Raw genomic sequence first — 21,990 nt, 5'->3', positions numbered from 1 at the left:
TTGTTTTGTATATAGTTTGTAATGTGTGATATTAATGATAATATTGTGGGAAAGCTACTTTGCACAGACGTTCATTTAATTTATTCTATCGTCATTTTGTTTGTCCTATTTTTGTGTTATTTATTTGTTTGTCTAGTTGTATCTATTTTTCTAATATTTTTTGCATTAATAGTTTGTTTTTTCCTATTAAAACAATCTTGTTAACTTTTTATCTATTTATCTGACTGTTTAGTTGTATCTATCTTTGTTAATTTCAATATTTTAATATAGAAAGCTTTTTTTCAATTAAAATGTTCTTGTGTGATAACTAGTTCTTGTGTTATATTTATTGTAGTTGTATCTATTTTGTATCTCAGACTTAAATATTTTTGTAAAAAGTGTTTTTTCTATAAAATATTCTTGCGTTCTTGATAACTGTTCTTGAGTGTTTTTTTTTTTTTTTACAGAAAAGCCGTTCTGCATGGACATTCATTGAAGCCCTCATTGTTTTTTTAATGGTTATTTGAGTGTTTAGGGGTTACAATAATGTAAGTCTAGGTTGCTTTATATAAAAGGTATGTCCAGAAATATTGATGTCACTGTCTAAGCAGAGGGATCTGGCTTCTTTAGACGCTGTCTTCTTAAAACTGAATAAATATTTAAAAAGAGCCAAATGAGCCAGTCTTTTGAACGGCTCTTTTCATTTTTTTTGTGATTAACATTTTTATTGATTTCAAAAATTCAAAACATACAAAGTACACAATTACACAAAACACTCACTCTAACATAGAAAAAAGAAAACAATAACATAGAAAATAAAATAACACATTGATAACCTAAAAAAAGGAAAAACAACAACAAAAAAAAGGAGGGAGGCCGCACTAGGGAGTTACATGAGTGTCATACGTTTGCCACAGCAAAGAGAGGGGGGGTGGCAGTAGGGTCTGTAGCATTCTCAACCATCAGTGTTTATTTATATATTGTAAGAATCCACGCCATTTGTAGTAATACCAGTCTGGTCTGTTCAATTGGTCAAAAGACACTTTTTCATATGCTGCCACCACGGCAAGGGCAGTGTGCCAGTCTATGATTGAAGGTGCATGTACAGATTTCCACTGCTGCACTGAGTTTTTTACCAAGCATAATGGCTGTCTGGACCCACTCTGCATAGACAGCGGGAAGACAATCTTCTACAACAGATGGGTCGCCTAGTACAAATAAACGCATACAAAACGGCACTTCTTCGCCAATAATTTTCTCTATACATTCATGAATAGCTGTCCAGAACTGCTGGATTTTGGGGCAACCCCATAACATGTGAATTAACGTCCCATCCTCTGTACATTTCCAACAGGTTGGGTCGGCTGTCAGCTTAGCTTTGAAAAGTTTAGTGGGAGTCCAGTACATCCGATTGATTATTTTAAACTGAACAAGTCTTGTGCGTAGGTCACGTGCCAAATTCTTTAAATTGTGTATTACATCTTTCCACTCATCATCTGAAAAAGTTACATCTAAATCCCTTTCCCATACTGCCTTCAATGCAAGCATAGAGTGCTGTTTTTCTAACAGCATTGAGTAGTATACAGATGCTTCATGCCCCATTCCATATCGTTTTATAATCTGAGAGGGGGTGTCTGCACTAAAGGGAGCTGATGAGGTCTTAAATGTGTTCTTTAAGAGACTGTGTATTTGCATGCATCTCCAGTAATTACGTTTCTGTAAATGAAATTCAGTCTGTAGGTCAGCAAAAGATTTGAGAACTTGCCCCTCATAAAGATGGCCTATTGTTAGAATACCATTCTGTACCCATTCTTTCCAATAGAATGAGGATTTCCCTATCCGCAAACATGGATTGTACCACACACTAGATAAACTGTTTAAAAAAGGATTAAAATCAAGAATTTTTGCAACTTTCCTCCAGACTTCTTTAAGACATGAGATGACAGGATGATTCTGAGCAGTTGGGGGAAGTGAGGCTGATAAATACAAGTTCAGATTAAGATCAGTGCAATAGTCTATAAAACACCGGCGGCTGCTGTAATGACTAACGGCCTCATCTCCCCCTATTTCAGGCTACACAGGGGCACTCGGCAGGGTGATCCTGCTTTGCCAGCCATCTTTGCTCTGGCCTTAGAACCCCTGGCAGCTGCCATTCGTGCAGAGCCTGAATTTATGGGTATATCTCTAGGCCCTGCGACTCATAAGATCATGCTGTATGCCGACGATATTTTGACCTTTGTCAGACAACCTGAAATCTCCATCCCTACTTTATTTTCCCTGATTGATTCATTTTCCAGACTCTCTGGTTATAAAGTTAATTGGTCAAAGTGTGAAGCTCTTGCTTTGACATCATACTGTCCAAAAACATTGTTTTATCCAGCTGACTTTAGGTGGCCCAGTCAAGGCATCAAATACCTTGGAATACTGTTTCCACCTGAAATATCAGACATCATGAAAGTGAATATGGAACCCCTACTAGAGAAATTTAAATTAGACATTGAAAGGTGGTCTCCCCTGCATCTGTCCCTGTGGGCCAAAGCTAATGTTTTGAAGATGACAGTAGCTCCTAAATTCAACTATATTATACAGTCTCTGCCAGTAACTCTTCCAATTACCTTGTTTCGCAGGTTTGAACAGTTGTGTAATGCTTTCTTGTGGAATGGAAAGCGAGCAAGAATCCAACTTAAAAAACTTCAACTCAAAGTTGGCCAGGGGGGTCTTGGAATTCCCAACCTTTTGCTTTATCATTATGCTTTCTGTTTGCGTCATTTGGCACAATGGTCTCTCCCACCAGAAAGAGCTCCACCGTGGTTTTTGGCTGAGGCTCACTATTGCTCTGAATGGCTCTTTTCAAAGAACGGATCACAAAGATGCGGATCCCATCAAAGAGCCATAAATCCCATCTCTAATCTGCGCTCCGATATCGCACGGGTCATCCAGGTACGCTGGCATTGTCTCTAGAGGAAATGTCGGTGGAGAGGTGGTGTTTAAAAAGGGTGTGGTTAATTGGAAACCTCGGGTTAACCAAGAACATAACCTGAGACGAGCAGGTTTGAGATGCAGTGTAAATTGCCATGGCAGCATACCTCGGTTTGAACATAGCCAACTTTCGTAGTATGGGTTAATCGGGAAGTTACGCTGCACGTGATCAAGTTACTCTCGAAGTTACCCTGGTAAGCCAGAAAACCCGCTTCGTAGTACAGGGCCCAGGTTTGGCGATGACAATGACTATGTTGTTGGTCTTGAATTTTAAACATTTTTTTTAAGGGTGGGTGAAACTGTTTCAAGAAAGAAATCAATCATCTTAGTCCCAACAATGTGGAACAAATTCTGTCCCTTAATAAAAATCAATATGATTTTTTAGTCCAGTCCCACAAGCACATAAGTCCCAAAATCACATCAGTCCCACAAGCACTTCTGTCCAGTTTCACAAGCACATTGCTTCCTACTACACACTAAACACAACCATGGTTGTAGTAATACCATTATCATAATCTATTACAAGTATGTTGCTCATTTCCTTAATATAAGACAAAATATTGAAATATACTAATTCTATATTCTAAAATATATTGTATATACTAGTTGAACTTCTAAGTTCTTTCAGAATACAGCTATTTAGTATATATTTACAAATTTATCTTCATAAAACACTAGTTTAATGAACTGGTGTGCACCAGCCTATGTATTTCTATGTATGATTGATCGTTTGGGCGGCACGGTGGTGTAGTGGTTAGCGCTGTCGCCTCACAGCAAGAAGGTCCGGGTTCGAGCCCCGTGGCCGGTGAGGGCCTTTCTGTGTGGAGTTTGCATGTTCTCCCCGTGTCCGCGTGGGTTTCCTCCGGGTGCTCCCGTTTCCCCCACAGTCCAAAGACATGCAGGTTAGGTTAACTGGTGACTCTAAATTGACAGTAGGTGTGAATGTGAGTGTGAATGGTTGTCTGTGTCTATGTGTCAGCCCTGTAACGACCTGGCGACTTGTCCAGGGTGTACCCCGCCTTTCGCCCATAGTCAGCTGGGATAGGCTTCAGCTTGCCTGTGACCCTGTAGAACAGGATAAAGCGGCTACAGATAACGAGATGAGATGAGATTGATCGTTTGACCAACAGGTGTCTCCAGTGAGCAAGTAGCGCCTCGAGAGATGAACCACTTTTTAACACAATTGGAAAGCTTCCAAGAAGCTTCATCTGGCCATCAGTAGTCATGATGGGTGAAAAACATATGCTACTCAGAAATTATACACCATACATTTTAAATTTTTTTATGTTTATTTTAATAGTCAAACAACTAATATAAGAGGGGAGAGCGTGCTAAATCACACTGTAACTCTTGTATCTCTGTCGTCTGCAGGTTCATCCTGAGCACAGTAGGTGGCGATAATGCGTTTGTCGTTAGTCTGGGAACGAGCAAGTGAAGCCAGAGATGTTCTTAAAGGGGAGATTCCAATCTTCGTGTGAAAACGAGTCCTGCGTGATCTTCAAGAGATACCAGAGATTGTTCTGTTCAAGCGGTTCATTAACCTGAACAAACTCCTGTTTTGTAAAAACAATTGGTTTCACAAAAATTAGACTACATCTGTAATTATCTTTACCATCTTATCTATAGAATAGCAAATTATAATTTGCGAAGATTTAAAATGGAAAAAAATAGTTTTGTGAAACAAGTGACAGGTGGACGTGTTGCGACAGATGGAGCCGATTTACGGCGACTCTACACTGCCATGTAGCACACCATCTATGCACAAAATTGTAGGTTAATAAACGTAAGCATAGTTGCAAAAATAACCAAATTCAATAACCACATCAGGAATCAGTACCGCCATAAGCTCAAGGCTAAAAAAAATCCGCTCATACCACAAGAATAACTGTCGTAAATGTTAGATGTCGGAGAACTGATACTAGGGTTGCCACCATTCAGAAATGAAAATAAGGGACGCCCACCATGGCTCCTTGGGGCCATGACCACCACGGGCACGACTCCCATGGGGTGGGGTGCCCGCAACAGTGGTATGTTTTATTTTGTAGGTGTTTTTAGTAAAGGGGTGATCAAGAAAGCAATTACTCATACTTAAAGCTTGAAATGCTTTATTGCCAATACTGTAAAAATGTATAATGTACAAGTGGGCAACAATGAACTTTTAAAATATAATCTAAATATATTGAGAACTTAATATCACTGTAAATGTAAGTGCATAACAGTTCTTGGTGTAGGGACTCTCTTTGTGAACCTTCATCCAAACAGTTAAAGTAAACCACACTAATAAAATAAAATTTTTAATCGAGGAAATGTATGTATTTATTTATTTGTTACTATTATAATGTGAATGTTGTGTGCTAATAATAATAATAATAATAATGTGTGTTTTCTGATTGTCAGTGAATAGTATGGGCAAGTGCGTGGTTGGATGAGAAAGCGAGGGGGCGGGGTGAGTGTGGAAGACAGGGGTCCTGTGTGTGAGTGAGGTGCTGAGATTTAGTGAGAGCTTGATTTGTGGATCAACTCTGTCATCCTTTTTAACATGTCCAGTCGGACAGATGAATGATCATTAATTCAAACAAACAATCAATCAAACAAATGACAATCATAACATAATGTCCCATACCGTATCACTCTCAGGAGATGATTGGGGTATAAAGAACTGTGACACTGACGCTTGTGTCTTCTGTGTTCTTACATATCTGCAGTGTTGCTCTCAGAGCATTTTTTAAGGATTTTCCACTAGGAGACCAACTGGTCTGGGCAATACAATCACAGGCCCCAGAGTCCATGCGGCTGCACCGCTGCGGCATATTCTGTGATGCAAAATGGTTCACCAATCACCATACAGACAAACACACTACAGTGACTACACAGCTATCAAGAGCAATTACCAAGCACAAATGTTATGTCAAAGACACTCAAAGTTACACAGTAATGACATCGGATTCTGACATCAGCCATCTCAGTAACCAAATTTTAGTTTTGTTTTTCTTAACCATGATCTTGTGTGTATATCTTATAACATAGATCTTCGTTTTCCTTGTTAAATGTATACTTACATGGTACTTGGTTAATTTGAACCAAATGATAAGACATAACTTGGTTTAAAATTTGGTCTCCCAGTGAAGCTGGTTTGGCATTGACTAGGAGACCAAATCTGGCCACTGGGAGACCATTTGGTCTCCCAGTAACTATGTTAAAAAATGCTCTGGTTGCTCTCCTAACGAATGCTGTCTAATGTCAGACAGCCCACCGTCTGCCACTGAAAACACTCGCCGACAGACTTTACAGTTTGCTCTGTAGTCATCTCCACTCACGCTGTCCAGCCAAGCAAGGGCGTAAAAACGGTGTTGATATTGGTGGGGACATAATTTGGCCAAGCGCCCCAGTGCGCCATGGTTGTCGCACAAAATGTGGCCTACACTGTACAAATTATTGGTTGTCCATTCCTTTGTGTTATTTTGATTTTTAGCACCAGGTACACTTAGTCTTAGACTTAGGCTAACATCTGCATGTATACGGGCAATACATTATCACACAGAGAAAGTGGACATTGAAGTTGCTGTGAATTTCGCTGTAGTGGATGACCTACCCAAAATACAACAACACAATCAATCAAAATTATGTGCTGCTGCTTCATTTTCACACAACTTTTACTATTTTCACACATTTGAAACATCATGTGCTTCCTTGAGTTACTGCAATTTCAGAATCTGGAAGTAATGTAGGTATGGGTGGTAGAAGTGTGAAGAGTTTTGGTAGTTGTAGTGCATTTTGCAAAAATGTTTATTCATTAAGTTGAAAGGGTTAAGTGACAATTGTTTCACATTTTTGCATTTTCACATTTTATTGCAGAGGTTACATACATATGCATATACATGCAAACTATGAGCAAGAAAAAAGTAAATATAAGTAAACATTTAGCATTACCTACAAGTATTTATTAGTGCGTGTGTGTGTGAGAGAGAGATTGCAAACAGAAACTCCTTGCTGTTACAGTAAATATAAGTAAACATTTAGCATTACCTACAAGCATTTATTAGTGTGTGTGTGTGTGTGTGTCAGAGAGAGAGAGAGAGAGAGAGAGACACGGTGTATACAACTGTTAGATGTTAAGGTGTTTTAAGGTGTTTTTGCCTTCTGAGGCAGAAGCTAAACAACTGGAGTCCAGCGCTTGGCAGAAGAAAACGTCACTGTCTGAAGAGGTTCTCTAACAAGGCTATTTTGTTTTGAATAGCTTACCGTTGACTGGGTAAAATAATGTCTTATGTCCTCCTTACGTTTTCTTTCATTGCCCGACATCACTGCCTGTGTGCTGTTTTGCTGTAGCAGCGAGCTGGATGCTGATTTTACCGCTTGCTACTGCTTACAGCCAATGACAACAAAAAACCATAGCAACGTCAAGGCAACGGGAGGTGGGCCAATCAAAAACCACAGCAACGTCAAGGCAACGGGAGGTGGGCCAATCAAAACTTCATAAAGCTTTTTTACCTGTCCCCACCAATAGTCAGCCGTCTTTGAGAGGTCTGTTCACAACTGAAAATCAGCTGGAAGCGATACCGCGTTTGGTGTTTTTATTCAGCTTTTCCCGCATCGCGGCTTCTCCATTCAAAAATGGTATGGACATTTTAAACTCAGCTGAATATTGGTATGGACGCGTCCATACCGTCCATACGCATTTTTACGCCCATGCAGCCAAGGATGTGCCTCTTCCCACTCACGTCTGTATTTTGTAAGCGTTTACGCTTTTGAGGACGTGTTGGAGTCCCGGGTGCAGCAGACAATTTTAAAACGCCCGGGTTTTTTGAGCAGCGCCGGTGTGTGTTGTCTGTCTCTAGGCAACCGTGACAGCGCCACACGCAGTGACGCAGGCAGCCAGGCACAGACGCACAGAGTGGAGGGGTTTGTGTCCTGGGTAGATCCCGCAACGGAGTATTTCCTGTTTTATTTTGTTCATTATTGTTAGATTTAGTGTTGATATGTGTGAGACAGACATGTGTATTGGACATTTATGAAAATACGGAACAAATCGTGTCCCGTATCGGTTCAATACGGGGCACAAGATTTAATTGCCAAATAAAGGACGATTCCGTATTTTACGGGACGGGTGGCAACCCTAAATTGGCTCACGGTGATGCACATGACCCAAGCTAACTCTAGTTAGCCGTTACTTTTTCATCAATATGAAAACGGCTAAATGTGTATTGCCCGTTTAAGAACATCTCAGGTGAAGCAAAACTACAGCAAAAAGGGCGACGAAGAAGAACTGAGGATGCGTCCCAATCCGCTCATTCCAACAAATAATAGGCGACGTGAAAATTACACCATGCACTGGAGTAGGGGGCAGTGTTCCTTCCCCCCGCTAGTGTTGTTTTCCCTAGGTCAGGTATCGCGTGAAGTCTGTACCTGAGCCTTCACACTGGCCTGGAGGTGAGGGAGGCGGTTGGCAACAGCTGGGTTGTTATTATTACTGCTTTAAATAAATTTGGCTTTGGTCAATCTTTTTGCAATGCAGTTCATACGTTATATTCTAACAGTAACAGTTCTATAAAACTTGCTAATCCCTGTGAGTAAGGCGGAGGCTAAGGTCCTTATAAAGAATCATGCCAAATCAATCTGGCAGGAATACTGGGATGACAATGAAAAGGGCAGACATCTGTACAACATCCAAAAACAGGTGGACAAAGGAAGAATGGAAGGTAGAAGTAGGAAAGATGAGAGCATGATAACCTGTCTAAGAATTGGTCACACAGGGCTTAACGGTACACTAAAAATAATAGGTAAACATCACACAGGAAACTGTGATTACTGTAGCCAGCTGGAAACAGTAGAGCATGTTTTATTTCACTGCAAACAGTATGAGGAAGAAAGAAGAAAACTTTGTCAGTCATTAAGCACAGTGAAACACAGCAGTTTTAATCTACCCGGCATCTTGGGTAAGGCATCTAGCCATATATATCATTTTGTTCTCAGATTTCTCAAAGAAACTGGGCTAGCCCAGAGGATATAAGTTTTTGTTTGTTTGTTTTTGTTTATTTAAAGAAGTCCCAGAGAGGGGCCATTTGGCCTTTTTACCTAGAAAACCCACAAGAGGGCCAATTGGCCCCAAGTCCCCCCTGTGGACACTCATTTTGTTATGGAAATATTGTGGACACTCATTTTGTTATGGAAATGTGGCTGTTAGTGGCACACGGCCGGAGCCACTTGAACTTGTGTGGGGGAGGGGACACACCTTACAGCTTAGGAGGTTCTTTTGAGAGCAAGCTTTAGTTCTGAGATGGATAAATACCTCAGTGAACATAGCCATAAAGACTTAAACTGGACTGAGCTGTATGCAGTGGAAAGGATCAACAGGAAGGAAGGGAGGGATCAACACACTGACATTTATTGTTAAAAAACAAAACAAAACATATTTACAAAGAATGAAAAAGCAACTTTTTTCCCAGTTTTGGTGTGGAGGGTTGTTGCAGAAGTAATTGTTATTTTTGTGTGCTAAAAATAGTAAAAAAAAAAAAAAAAAAAGAAACCCAAGCATATTTACAAAGAATGAAAAACCATGCATTATGAGTGAAATACATTTGAGCAGTCACTCACAATCCTGGCACTGCCATTGCACTAACAGCCTCATTACCATAACAAAATGAGTGATTAGTGTATTAGGGAAAAGCGGTCGGGCCAAATGGCCCCTATGTAGGTCTTCTAGGTAGACAGAAAAATGGTGGAACTTCTAGTGTTAATCCAATATCTACCTGTTCCACACTCCAGCCCAGTTGGTGGCGGTAATGCTCCTTTAAGTTGGTTGCCAACCGCCATAAAAGCCTAAAGAAGAAGAAGAACACCGTGCACTGCTGTGCAAACAGTGACATAATTATTAGACCAGTATAAGCTTTGGTCCTTCATGCGCTGTACGCTTTGTTCGTCCAGTAGGGCTGTTCAGTTACAGGTATTGGGGAACCGATAGAGTCGATTCCAGAATTAGACGCTACATATTTTAAAGGCTGTATGTCACTGATGATTAATATTTTGGTCCATGTCGGAACCTTAATTTGAAAGTCTAAATTTGAACTTTGATAATGAACAGTTGCTGATTAAGCTGAATTAACTTAGCTGGTTAACGGGATACCTTAGCATAGTGATTGTTTCATGTTTTCGATTATTGAGATGTAAAGAATCGGAATAATTTGAAATAGTCTGTGTACGAATTTAAGCCGAATCAGTGCAGAATCGATTCCTTGTGGTCGACTCTCTATTTCCAAAGCCTGGAGTCTGAGAATCGGCTAATTTCAAACCGATTCTCGGGCTTACTGTTGTTGCGTTGTTTGTTTATGCTAGCATGAATTGTTAACAAATGTGAATATTTAAAGCAGATTCAATATGAACACAACTTTAAAGCACTGGAAAGAGGCGGCTACTGTGATCTTGACTGCTGGAACAAAGTACAAGCGAAGTGTTGAGTCTCTTTTGAGAGAAACGCCTGCGTTTGGTTCAGGTTTAACAAATCAACAACCAAAACCAGCTTTCGACTATCAAGTGCTGCTGCTCAAACGGAGCGGAAAAAGTGTCTTTATGCCCAACGCTTATGTATTCCCAGGTGGATTAGTGGATCCGTCCGACTTCTCCAGTGAGTGGCTGGAGGTTTTTAAAGCTTTCAGACACCTGCCGAAGTTTGGCATAGCGACGGTGAAGCAGCCGCAAGAAACGAGACCGCCGATATTTGCGACTGACCGGAAACAGTTCGGGTCTCCCATCCCGGGGGATGTGGCTTTCAGAATCTGTGCCGTAAGAGAGACATTTGAGGAATCAGGGGTGCTTTTGGCGGTGCCCAGTGAGGAGGCAAACACCCTGAACACAGATGATCAGGCTGAGAATGACAGGCCGGGGCTGACAGCACTGTCCGATCAGTGGGACAAAAGTCTGATTGCTAAATGGAGATCACTGGTCCTCGAGAACTCGTCGAATTTTATCCGGATGTGCAGAGAGCTCGAATGTTTGCCAAACATATGGGCTCTGTACGAGTGGGGGAACTGGATCACTCCTATTGGCTTGTCCGGACCACAGAGAAGGTACGACACTGCCTTCTACATGTGCTGCTTAGAGGACACCCCGGACACACTGCAAGACCAGAAGGAGATCGAGCATTACAAGGTGACGTTTGTCCTGTGTCCCAATCCATGTCTCAACATGCCCTTGTCCACCTGCTGGCCCGGATTTAAGGAGGAGGGGGGGTCAAAAAATAATGATGATTTTAAAAAAAATTCATGGCTATTTGGAATTGTGACTTGATTGCATTGCAGATGCCGAGGTGTGTGTATAATATATATAATTAAAATAAATAAATACTTTTTTTTTTTTTAAACTGGGTGGCACGGTGGCATAGTGGTTAGCGCTGTCGCCTCACAGCAAGAAGGTCCGGGTTCGAGCCCCGTGGCCGGCAAGGGCCCTTCTGTGTGGAGTTTGCATGTTCTCCCCGTGTCCGCGTGGGTTTCCTCCGGGTGCGCTAGTTTCCACAGTCTAAAGACATGCAGGTTAGGTTAACTGGTGACTCTAAATTGACCGTAGGTGTGAATGGTTCTGTGTCTGTGTCAGCCCTGTGATGACCTGGCGACTTGTCCAGGGTGTACCCCGCCTTTCGCCCGTAGTCAGCTGGGATAGGCTCCAGCTTGCCTGCGACCCTGTAGAACAGGATAAAGCGGCTAGAGATAATGAGATGAATGAGATAATAAGATGAGATGAGAGATTTTTTTTTTTTAAACTTGTGTGGCTTGATATGTCCCCTTCTGCTGCTATCCACTGTGCTGCTGCAAACAGGAAATTTCCCCATTGTGGTATAATAAAGGTATAATAATCTTATCCCTGCCGTTGGTTTAATAAAATAAATCATTATGTGGAATTGAGCTGAAGATTTTGTATAAATTTCTATTTAATAGCAGGTCCTAGTTTAAGGTTTTTTTTGCTCATGACACGAATGCAGTGAAAAGCAAGCTAGCCGAGTCCTGTTGGATTTTAACAGGGCGCGGGAACTTCGTGCATCGACATAATAGCATGCTGTATTCCCAGACTGCACTGTGGACTACATGTAAAGGGTGTGCGCGATCGTTTTATGGTATTGTTAACGCGCATGTTTACAAGCCAAAATGATGAGCTGCTGCAGTAGGCTTACTGCGTACACACGTGTCGGCTGTTCGGCTATTACTCGTATTTGTTAATGGGGTATCCCTGTACTTACTATACCCTGTGTATGTATATGGGACACGTGCCGTTTTGGGGCTGAGCCTCACTTTGATTTTTACGACAGTGGCTGGATAGGTCTGTGAGAGATGTTGATTTTTGCAATGGCTCTGAAGAAAATCTGCTTGAAATTCCGAGTCTTGGGAACTAAGACTTTTATTATAGGACTTGTGCACATGCAACTCACACAATCATTGTACAGTTATCTCAGGAGCTCAGATTGCAGTTACTGACTTTGTATTATAGACATGCAACTCTTGCAGTCTTTGTTTATACTTATCTCGGTATTAAACTCTGTCTTAAGTGGTCACTTACATTACCTCAGTTTACCTGGGTATATACACTGTCTGGTATATACATTGAATGTCCTGAGCAGAAGCTCAGATTGCAGTTGCTAAAATAGTAATAATTTATTGATCTAAGGTGTTTTATGGTCATTGTACTACATTGTATTGTGTCATGTGGTAATGCATCATAGAACAATGCAACTTTCATAAATATTACCATATATCAGTTGTAATTATGTTCTACGCATATACCTGCAACTCTGACAATATAACTTTCAGTGACTAGTAAAATGGTTTTGAAAGTTCCTACTTTTAAAACAGGGTGGCATGGTGGTGTAGTGGTTAGCACTGTTGCCTCACAGCAAGAAGGTTCTGGGTTCGAGTTCAGTGGCTGACGGGGTCCTTTCTGTGTGGAGTTTGCGTGTTCTCCCTGTGTCTGTGTGGGTTTCCTCCGGATGCTCCGGTTTCCCCCCCAGTCCAAAGACATGCAGATTAGGCTAATTGGAGGCTCTAAATTGACCATAGGTGTGAATTTGAGTGTGAATTGTTTATCTCTATGTGTCAGCCCTGCGATGACCTGGCAACTTGTCCAGGGTGTACCTGCCTCTTGCCCATAGTCAGCTGGAAAGGGCTCCAGCTTGCCCGTGACCCTGCATAGGATAAGTGGCTATGGATAATTGGATGAATGGATACTTTTAAAACATATTTTTGATATGGTCATTTTCTTTAAGATATTTCATTTACAGCATGTCTCTGACAATTCAAAATGCATCTCCAGGCATTTAAAAACTGCAGGGCTTCGCCTCTGGACCTCCGGCCTTACTGGGTTGACATCCCCCCCCTTCTAATTTTCCGGGACCTGCCCTTGTTAAGGTACATTAAACAGAACCCGCAGTGAAAAATAAACATGCGCTAGAAATATTATACATGTCCTGACGGTTAGAGAAGCAGCCTTGGGTCCAAAGGGTCACCAGTTCGATTCCTGCGACTGGCAGGAAAAATGTGAGGGGAGTTGAATGAATGGACAGCACTTTCCCCTCCTTCTGTTTCATGGCTAAAGTGCCCTTGAGCAAGGTACCTAACCCCCAACTCCTCCCTTAAATTGTCTGGCCTTAAATTAGTAGTTTGAATTTTTTGTCGGATATTTTCAATTTTGTCATTGAAAAAATTCATGAAGTCATTGCTACTACATTTTGCAGATGTGCATGTGTCTATAATGGTCTTTTTCCTCGTTAATTTTGCTACAGTATTAAATAGGAATCTAGGATTATTTTTGTTATCCTCTATTAAGATGGAGAGATGCATTGATCTAGCAGCACTAAGAGCTTTTCTATACTTCAGTCTTTACCAGTCATACTACAGCACTGTTGAATTTTCAAATCTGATTGGTCAGGAGATGGTGGTTAATTGCTATTAAAGAAACTTAATCAGCTCTGACAGTAGTCCTGACAGAAACTCAAATCACTGGTTCGCATAAATGTGCTCCTAATGTCATTTTCTGTAGTAACAGTTCCGTCACAGGGACTCTAAATAGCCTAAGACAGATAAAATGTATTAGGCTGTAGCATCTGATTTATATCATTTTCATACTCAAGGCATGTTGTAGCTGTTCTTGGTGGCTTGTGGTGACAAAAGACCAGCAATGGCCCCTCTATAGGGGCAGGTGAGCAGAATCCTGCAACATAATCAGATAATATCATGAATTAGCAGCTGTTCAGTGTTCCTAATAAAATGCACAGTGAGTGTAAATTAACATCTTACTTTCAAATATTAATGCACACTCGTTTCGATAGTTCTCATTACTAGATATGCGCACTCTCCCTGAGGCGAAGCTTGTGGTAGCAGGGAGACACTGCATATCTGTCAGTTGACGCAGCACGGCAATAACACTAGAATAGACCAGTTCACAGATACGGCAAACCGCAAGGAGTTGTGGGAAAGGTCAAAGGTTAAGGCCTCATAAACGAGCGGAAGTAGAGCATGTCAACAATGGCAGAGGCTACAGGCTCGCTGTGGGGACACTGTTGTGTTGTCGATTGCTACAAAGGACGTCGACTGCTTGAACAGTGGATGCGAGAAGACTGTAGTGTACATTTAAGTGAGTGTATACAGAAAAAATTGTGAATCCAAGCACACAGTTTAACGCAAAAGTTCGTTTATATCCCGACCTTGTCAGCTGTCAGATTTATGTTAATGGACCCGGTAAGCTGGTAAATAATATATATATTTTTTTCTTTACCAAATTCTAACAGAAAACGAGAGCGCCCGAAGGGGAAAACCGAGCCGAGCCGCCTCATGGCTGTAATGCAAATTGCTTTTCTCCTCCGTATACAAGTGCGCTTCCATGGCAGGGAAAAAGAAACTACATTTTGCCGCCTATGTGGTCCCCTATTTAAACAAATAGGAGTCATTCAGGATCCAGCCATGTTTTTGCTCCATGTTTTTACTCGACCAAAGTTATACAGTATTATGAGCTTTAAATTGCATAAATAAAACCATTTGGTGAAACTTTGAAGAAGAGATTGTACTGGTTTAAAGTTTTTACCGAACGTTTTCATGTCGACTCCAATTAATACACTAGTAGAATCGATGACTAGTTTAGGAGGCCAAAACTTTTTTTTTCAATTTTTGACTGTACCAGCCTGAAAAAAATTGCGACAGTCAAATGGAAAAAAAGCAAGCTGGTCATGTTGTACTGGACTAATCTATGACTGAGTATAGTAAGTGATACTAGTACTGATACAATAAAACAGACGACTGTAATCTGGTAGGCAGCACGATTTATATTATTTCTCCGTGTCAGATGTTGACCTGTCAAAAACTGCAGTGGGCGTGGCAGTATCACTGGGTACATACCTCGATTTTTCTTCGTCTTCCTTGGACGGTACAGGCTGGATTTTCAAAATATCTGTGGCATATGCAAGCGCCCTTAACTCTTCTACCCCCATGGTAGTTGGCAATCCCCGTTCTCTCATATCCATAAGGCGTATTTACTAAGGTTTGGCTTGTTTGCCGCTATGTTTTCATCTCCGATGAGGCCTCGACCTTTGACCCTGCGCATGCGCGGCAATATCTGTGAACTGGTCTATTGCTTTCATGCTTCTGCCAGATCTGTTGGCATCCCATCCATTTCCTGGATCTAAAAATAACATAGGTTAGCCTTTACCATTATTTTTACCACCTTGGCACCCAAGTGCCACTCACCACCAATGTATAGCAGTTTGGTCGGTGAGACCTGAATACTAGTGTTCATTACAAAATGGCAGTTTTATCGATTTTTTTTTTTTTCTTTTTTTTTTTTTTTGCTTAGGCCAAAAAAAAAGTGTGTTTCCGGTTACGTAGATTTCAAAACTAGGGTCGGTAGGCAGGCTTTTTTTTTTTAATTTTTTTTTTCAAGATGGCTGTCATAACCTATATTTAGACAGGAATAATTTCACAAAATATAATGAATTTCTTTGCAGGTCACCTGAGTTACCACCTTCTGATGAATCTGATGCAGCATGAGACACCTTTTAACATGAATTTTTCTGTAAATATAACAGGTCAATACACCATGAGAGAGAGAGAGAGAGAGAGCAGCCCCGCCCCTCTCTGCTCCCTGAGTGCAGCTCGTCGCCTTGGTAACGGTGCAGGGAAAAGACACAATATAACAAGCAAAGAGCACTTTTTGTCAAAGTTCCCTCTCCTCGAACAACGCTGATTTACACGGAAACGAAAGGAGCTATTCACAAAACTCTTTCACACTGAGCGCTACAAGGCTCCCATGAACAAATTAATGTATTTTTTTTGTCCCTAGTGTAAAAAATGTGGACACTAGAGCGAGTTAAAAACAAGTGACTTTTCTGATTTTGCAGTAAAAGCGCTGCCACGTTTATAATGTGAGTCTATGGGAGAGCGCGGTTGTCCTCTCCTTACTTTCAGGCTTCTCATTCAAAAACTGTAAATCCTATCGCTCAGGTAGACACTTGTCTTGATTCACACAATGTGTGACTACAACTTTTGAGAAAATTGTGTGTGTAGAGTGAAAATTGTGGCTGAGAAAACAGTTTAAATGAGAAAGTTAGAGCTTTTTTTTTTCCAAGCTGCCTACACTCTAAACTCCTGAGCTCCACTGGTGTGTAACGCAATAGACACCCATTATAAAGTCTGAATTTCTCCAGATGTGCTCATGGTGTTTGATCTGTGACTGATCAAAAAGTATAGAACCCAGCAAAAAAGTTGAATGCCAGATCCACACAGGAGAATTTTGTCTCCGTTTTAAAGTTTGAATCATGTCTCTAGGTGAAAGACAAAATAAGCATTATCTCTGCTTCTGTTCCCTCCGACACACTACTGCCTCCGCCGAGTGCGTGCGCACACCACATGTTGGGGCCGCGGATGAGTTACTCTCCCCGATCAACGAAGTCGGCGGGGAATTTGTGGTTATTATCGGTACAAACAGCGCGAATCACAACTTTAAATGAGTGCGGTTCAGTTTGACATTGTCAGTCCATTAGATAAACATTTAATTTTATTAAAATCGAAAATTAATATTTAGAGCATGTGGGCTACAAAAATAAGTCATTAAAGTAGCCGGCTGGACTTAATTGTGTAGTCGGCTGTATGGCCGGCAGCCGGCGCTTGTGGAAAGCCCTGATTTTCCCAGTGAGTGACAAAAACTTCCGGTTCACGCGGTTGGGTTATATGTAAAAGTCGCGACTGAGAAAAAAATGAAAAAAAAAAAGTTTAGGGTCGGTCGGGTAACCGGAAAAACACACTTTTTTTTTTTTTTTGGCCTTATGGAACAATAACTGGAAGAATAATTTCCACTCTGTTACTAGGTACAAATAGGAAATATATTTGATAAATCTTACGTTGACTTATGAACAGCATTATCTATAGCTCCCTACGTGTAAAAGGCTTTTAACCACCTTACGGGATGCAACTCGGTGAATGTTTTGTAATTTGAAAGTGACAATGTACCCTCTTATCCCTCTCTCCAACAGTGGTCTACGCCACCTGAAATACTTCACAGCTACCGGGAAAGAGAACTTTGGATTCCACCACCTCAGTTATATGATATTGGACGAATGTGCAATTTTCCTTTACTAAGTGACCTTCAGGACTTTGCTAGACAGAGATCGATAGAAGGCTGTGAGCAGTGTCATGCTGTTATCTTGAAGGCTACTGACTGCAACATACATCTCTTACCAGGTTTGGATTAGAATTTAATCAAAATTAAAGGAAATCACTTTTGCTTGCCAGAATTTTATATAATATGATATTTAACATTGGCATCAGTGCATTAATAGACTAGATGGTAATATAACATGATCTGGGACTAGGCTTAGATTTATATTGTATATTTACAAAAATTAACTCTCAAAAATCATATTGACATCATTAGTTCAAGTATGAACGTGAGCTGGATCAGCTTTAACGTTTCCCCAAAGCATTTTAGTGTATCGGTCCCGATACGCTTGCCCTGCCTGCCGATACGCTTAGTCGCTTTAGTTAAAATCCGATACGTTAAATTTCCTACCCACAAGTAACTAGATACATAGGAGAGCAAATAACAGATCCATTTACATATTGATTGATATTTGTGTTAAACAAGCGCTTTTTTTCCCAATGTTTGTGTTGATTCTGTCAAAGTAATATGTCTGCATGGTATGATGTAAACAAACTGTAATCTGTTGGCTATGTCAAGATCACGTGTTCAAACCGTCCAATAAAAACATCGAAAGAAAACGTCAGACATCCCGGAATTTTCCGATTCATTATAAGCGATCTCATAGGCTGCTGATGTTGTCCCTCACCAGATGGACAAAGCCGACTGACTTTAATAAGCAAGGAGAAGACTCGCTGGACAAATTAATCCACATCAGCATGGATGACAGTGAGATGGACTATGAGAGGGTTGCCCAACATTGGGCCAAGCTGAAGCCAAGGAGAATTAATCTGCTTTAAAGGAGTAGAAAACTTAATTCATTAGTTTGGGTTTGCAGAAAGATTATGTACTTATAAACACACTTACGAAGTGAAGTTGTCCAAATGTGTCAAATATAGCATCATTTCAAATAATCATAAGCATTTTTGGCAGTGTGATGTCACTGGGATCCATTTAACAAAAGAAAGCTCCGGATTATTCTTTTGTTAAAGGGTCACAGTGACATCACACTGCCAAATATGCTTATCGTTATTATTCGCAATTATGCTACATTTGACACTTATAAACAAATTCCCTTCATGAAATGTGTTTAAAAGTACATAATCTTTCGGCAGACTTAAACTGTAGAAATTAAGTTTTATTTTCCTTTAAATATATGTTTTAATCTTAATCTAGGCCATTTAATAAAGTGCCAAAATTTAAACTTTATAATATGCAGTTGCCTTACTTTTCTTTTCAGTGCATCTTAGTTCTACATATATTATGGTAATTGCATCCGAAACATTCTAAATCATTAGTTATAGTAATACAGCAACTTATTTTAAGGTGGCAGGTCTTAGGTTCAGATCCCTTTGTGATCAACAGGAGGTCATGATGATTGATTCTCTTCATTGGATTGCATAAGATGGAGGAAACCACTGTTCATATTTTCATGCACATTTTTGTTACAACACTACTTGATCATAGGTAATTAAGGGATCCCCGTAGATTTTCAATCTGTCATATACCTCAGTAATCTATAACAAAACAGTTTAACTTACATGTTGAACTTTAAGGTGAAATTTAAAATGTGTATACATTAATACTATTTAGGTCAGAAATAATTGAAACACTGGTAAAATCTATCCTATAATCATGTATCTAAAACCTCTGAGACCCTGAAAATGCACCTGAGAGCATCTATTTTCAAAAAATTTTCCAGGGGAGCATGCCCCCGGACCCCCCAGTTTCGCTTCGCGCCTTTGGCGCTTGCTTTCACACCACTAGCACTCAATTGTCTGTGTATTATCATGCCAGAATTTAGTGCTTTAATTTTTTTCTGGGGAAAACACTGCTATAGTACCCTACACAATTACTGGCACCCTTTCTAAGATTAATTAGAAAAAAATCCACCTTTTGGTGAAGTAGCTTCATCAGCTGAATTAAAAAAAAAAAATACATATCCAGAGAAAAACAAATCCCCCATCAAAAAAAAAATCCTTTATCCTAATTTATCATCTTAATTCCACTGTCCACGTGACAATTTTTTTTTTTTTTGTGAAAAAAAAAAACCAGGCAGGATTTAAAACAAACAAGCCTTAATTTAACATTTGTAACACACTGAGGTACTCGTACGGCTTTTGGGGGGGGGTGTAAGACAGGCAGTGGTAACTCAAGATATTGCTGTGCTGCTCAGGGAGTTTTAAATTCAAATTCCAGCACTGCCCACCTGCCACTGAACTGCTAAGTTCAGGGTTCTAACTAGGCCTTTTCAGTGTATTGGGCTGATACGCAATGTTTCCTTACCGCCATGCCCACAATATTGCTGACATGCCTGTAAAAGTTGCCGCTACACTAATGAAAAGACTTGTCAATCTTGAAAACATGGACTTCTGTTTAACTTTTTCTTATCCCCACATGGTGGTGAAAGTGCACCGCCATGCGAACGTTCTACGTTCAGACATGCTCCACTCTCCGTCCATGCAAGTGCATAGCTGCCCGAGTAGTTCCGTGTGGAGATCATCACTAATCATGCTAGTCCAGTTTACCTCCTTCCTTATGCTGCATTCATGGTAAAGTGCCATCCATGTAATACTGTACATGCTGATCCCCAGCAATTTTTTTTTATGATGCAACACGATGCATTGAAACTGTCAGTGTAACAGTCAGTAGAGGAAGTTATGATACTAATTAGACCTGAATAGTCATGTATTGTAATTGAATGGCTGAAGCTGAAATTAAAGTTGATACTTGAACATCAGCTGGTTGTTTTCTTATTCCATAAATGTCATTAATATAGTTGAAAATTATAAGTTTCCAATCAAAAGCAATCGCAACAACTTTTGGCAAAAAAATTTTTTAAAAATTAAATCATTAATATTACCAAAAAAGAGTGACTTTCATGGAGGCTTGTACGTGCCAGGAAATGTACTAGAATGCATCTCTGAGCATGTAGAACCTGTGAGCTTTTGGGGGCCTAAGACAGTTCCGAACCCCAACCATTATGACTGGTGCCACGATGCTGATATTTTGGTCTAGTTAGAACCCTGAAGTTGTATAAAATTAGATAAATTTAAGTCACTCTAGATAAGGCTTTCTTCCAAATGCCTTAAATGTATCAGATCTTGGCATTTCTCAGATCCTGGCTACACGCCTAGGTCAAAAATTTCATCCTTTTCCTCCATCTCTGTCCCACATTAGCATGCAGATCATATTCCATGGCCAGTTCCACCTACCAAAATATCCTGTTTCACTTGGAAATACATCACACTGCAGAAGAGAAATGCATTTTATGTTGTCATGAAATAAAACATAACACCAGCCAGTATTCAAGCATAAGATGGCCAGATACTGCATTTTGGCTATGCATTCTTTTTTTTAATAGTGAAATGGCAAGCTGTATTTGTCAATAACTAGCAGTAGTAATAAGTAGCAAAGTACAAGAAATGGCCACTTAAGTCTCATGTCTGAAAGTTTGCTTCCATGCAATTTACTCAAAATAATGTAATGGTTTATAGATTGCTGCCCCGCTTTGAAATGTCTGCAGAAGTATTGAGATTCCAGATTTTGTTTGTATAACAATATATTGGTCAAATGTCTTTTTGTCTCGTCTGTGAATTCACAGGTGACAGTCTGTACCCAGAGAAACCTGATAGCAGTATGTCTACAGAGAAGTGTTTGGAAGAGCTGCAGAAGGACAGCCCAAATCTGCATCGCATTGTGACACACGATCCTTACCAGTGCACGGTCTATATTAACATCACGCCTAAATACAAGCATCTACCTCCTCTTATTGCCTCTAGGTCCAAGCATAACAGCAAGCTCTAACACTGCATTTATGGCAGTGTTAAAGGTACACTTAACCTAATATAGATAGGTAAAAATGTAATAACATGGTTTAATATTGTAAAATGAATCTGACGTAAAAGTGAATTGATTCTGGAAACTACATCTGGATGTGATGTTCAGTCATTGACCCAATATGGTTAAATAAAATTAACCTAACATATGCAATATTCATCTGATGTATCCTTCAAAACAAGCTTATTGATTACTACACTCTCGCTGAGAGGTAGACTGTATACATTTGACTGGATGAAGTGTGTCGCTAGATAATCATTATCAAGATAGGATGGCAAGTGGTGCAACATGTAAATGTTGCTGCCTCACAGCCCCAGCTTTCCTGGTGTGGAGTTTCACATGAGCTTCTTCCCCAAAACTTGCCAGTAGGTGCGAAGGAGTTTGTGTAGGTGGTGTCTTGTGATGGACTGATGCTCTGTTCAGGGTGTGTTCCCAGGATAGACTCTTCACCCTAACTACATACGCATTACATCCAAAAGTCATAACTGAAGTGATTTAAAATTTTCAATTTGCACTAGGCTTTCATGT

At 40.3% G+C, this 21,990-nt stretch overlaps 1 protein-coding gene across 1 annotated transcript; it reads left to right on the top strand.

Moving 5' to 3' along the window:
* Window positions 1–9,754: 9,754 nt before the first annotated feature.
* On the top strand, window positions 9,755–21,610 carry nudt19 (nudix (nucleoside diphosphate linked moiety X)-type motif 19). Its single transcript, XM_060911983.1, has 3 exons — window positions 9,755–11,103; window positions 17,459–17,666; window positions 21,227–21,610. Exons 1-3 carry the CDS (start codon window positions 10,333–10,335, stop codon window positions 21,427–21,429), a joined length of 1,182 nt encoding a protein of 393 aa, XP_060767966.1. The 5' UTR covers window positions 9,755–10,332; the 3' UTR covers window positions 21,430–21,610.
* The last annotated feature ends 380 nt before the right edge of the window (window positions 21,611–21,990 follow it).

Source organism: Neoarius graeffei, chromosome 27, assembly GCF_027579695.1.
Source record: "Neoarius graeffei isolate fNeoGra1 chromosome 27, fNeoGra1.pri, whole genome shotgun sequence".
Classification (NCBI taxonomy): Eukaryota; Metazoa; Chordata; class Actinopteri; order Siluriformes; family Ariidae; genus Neoarius; species Neoarius graeffei.
The sequence above is the reverse complement of the archived record's forward strand: the minus strand, read 5'-3'. Positions and strand labels throughout refer to the sequence as shown.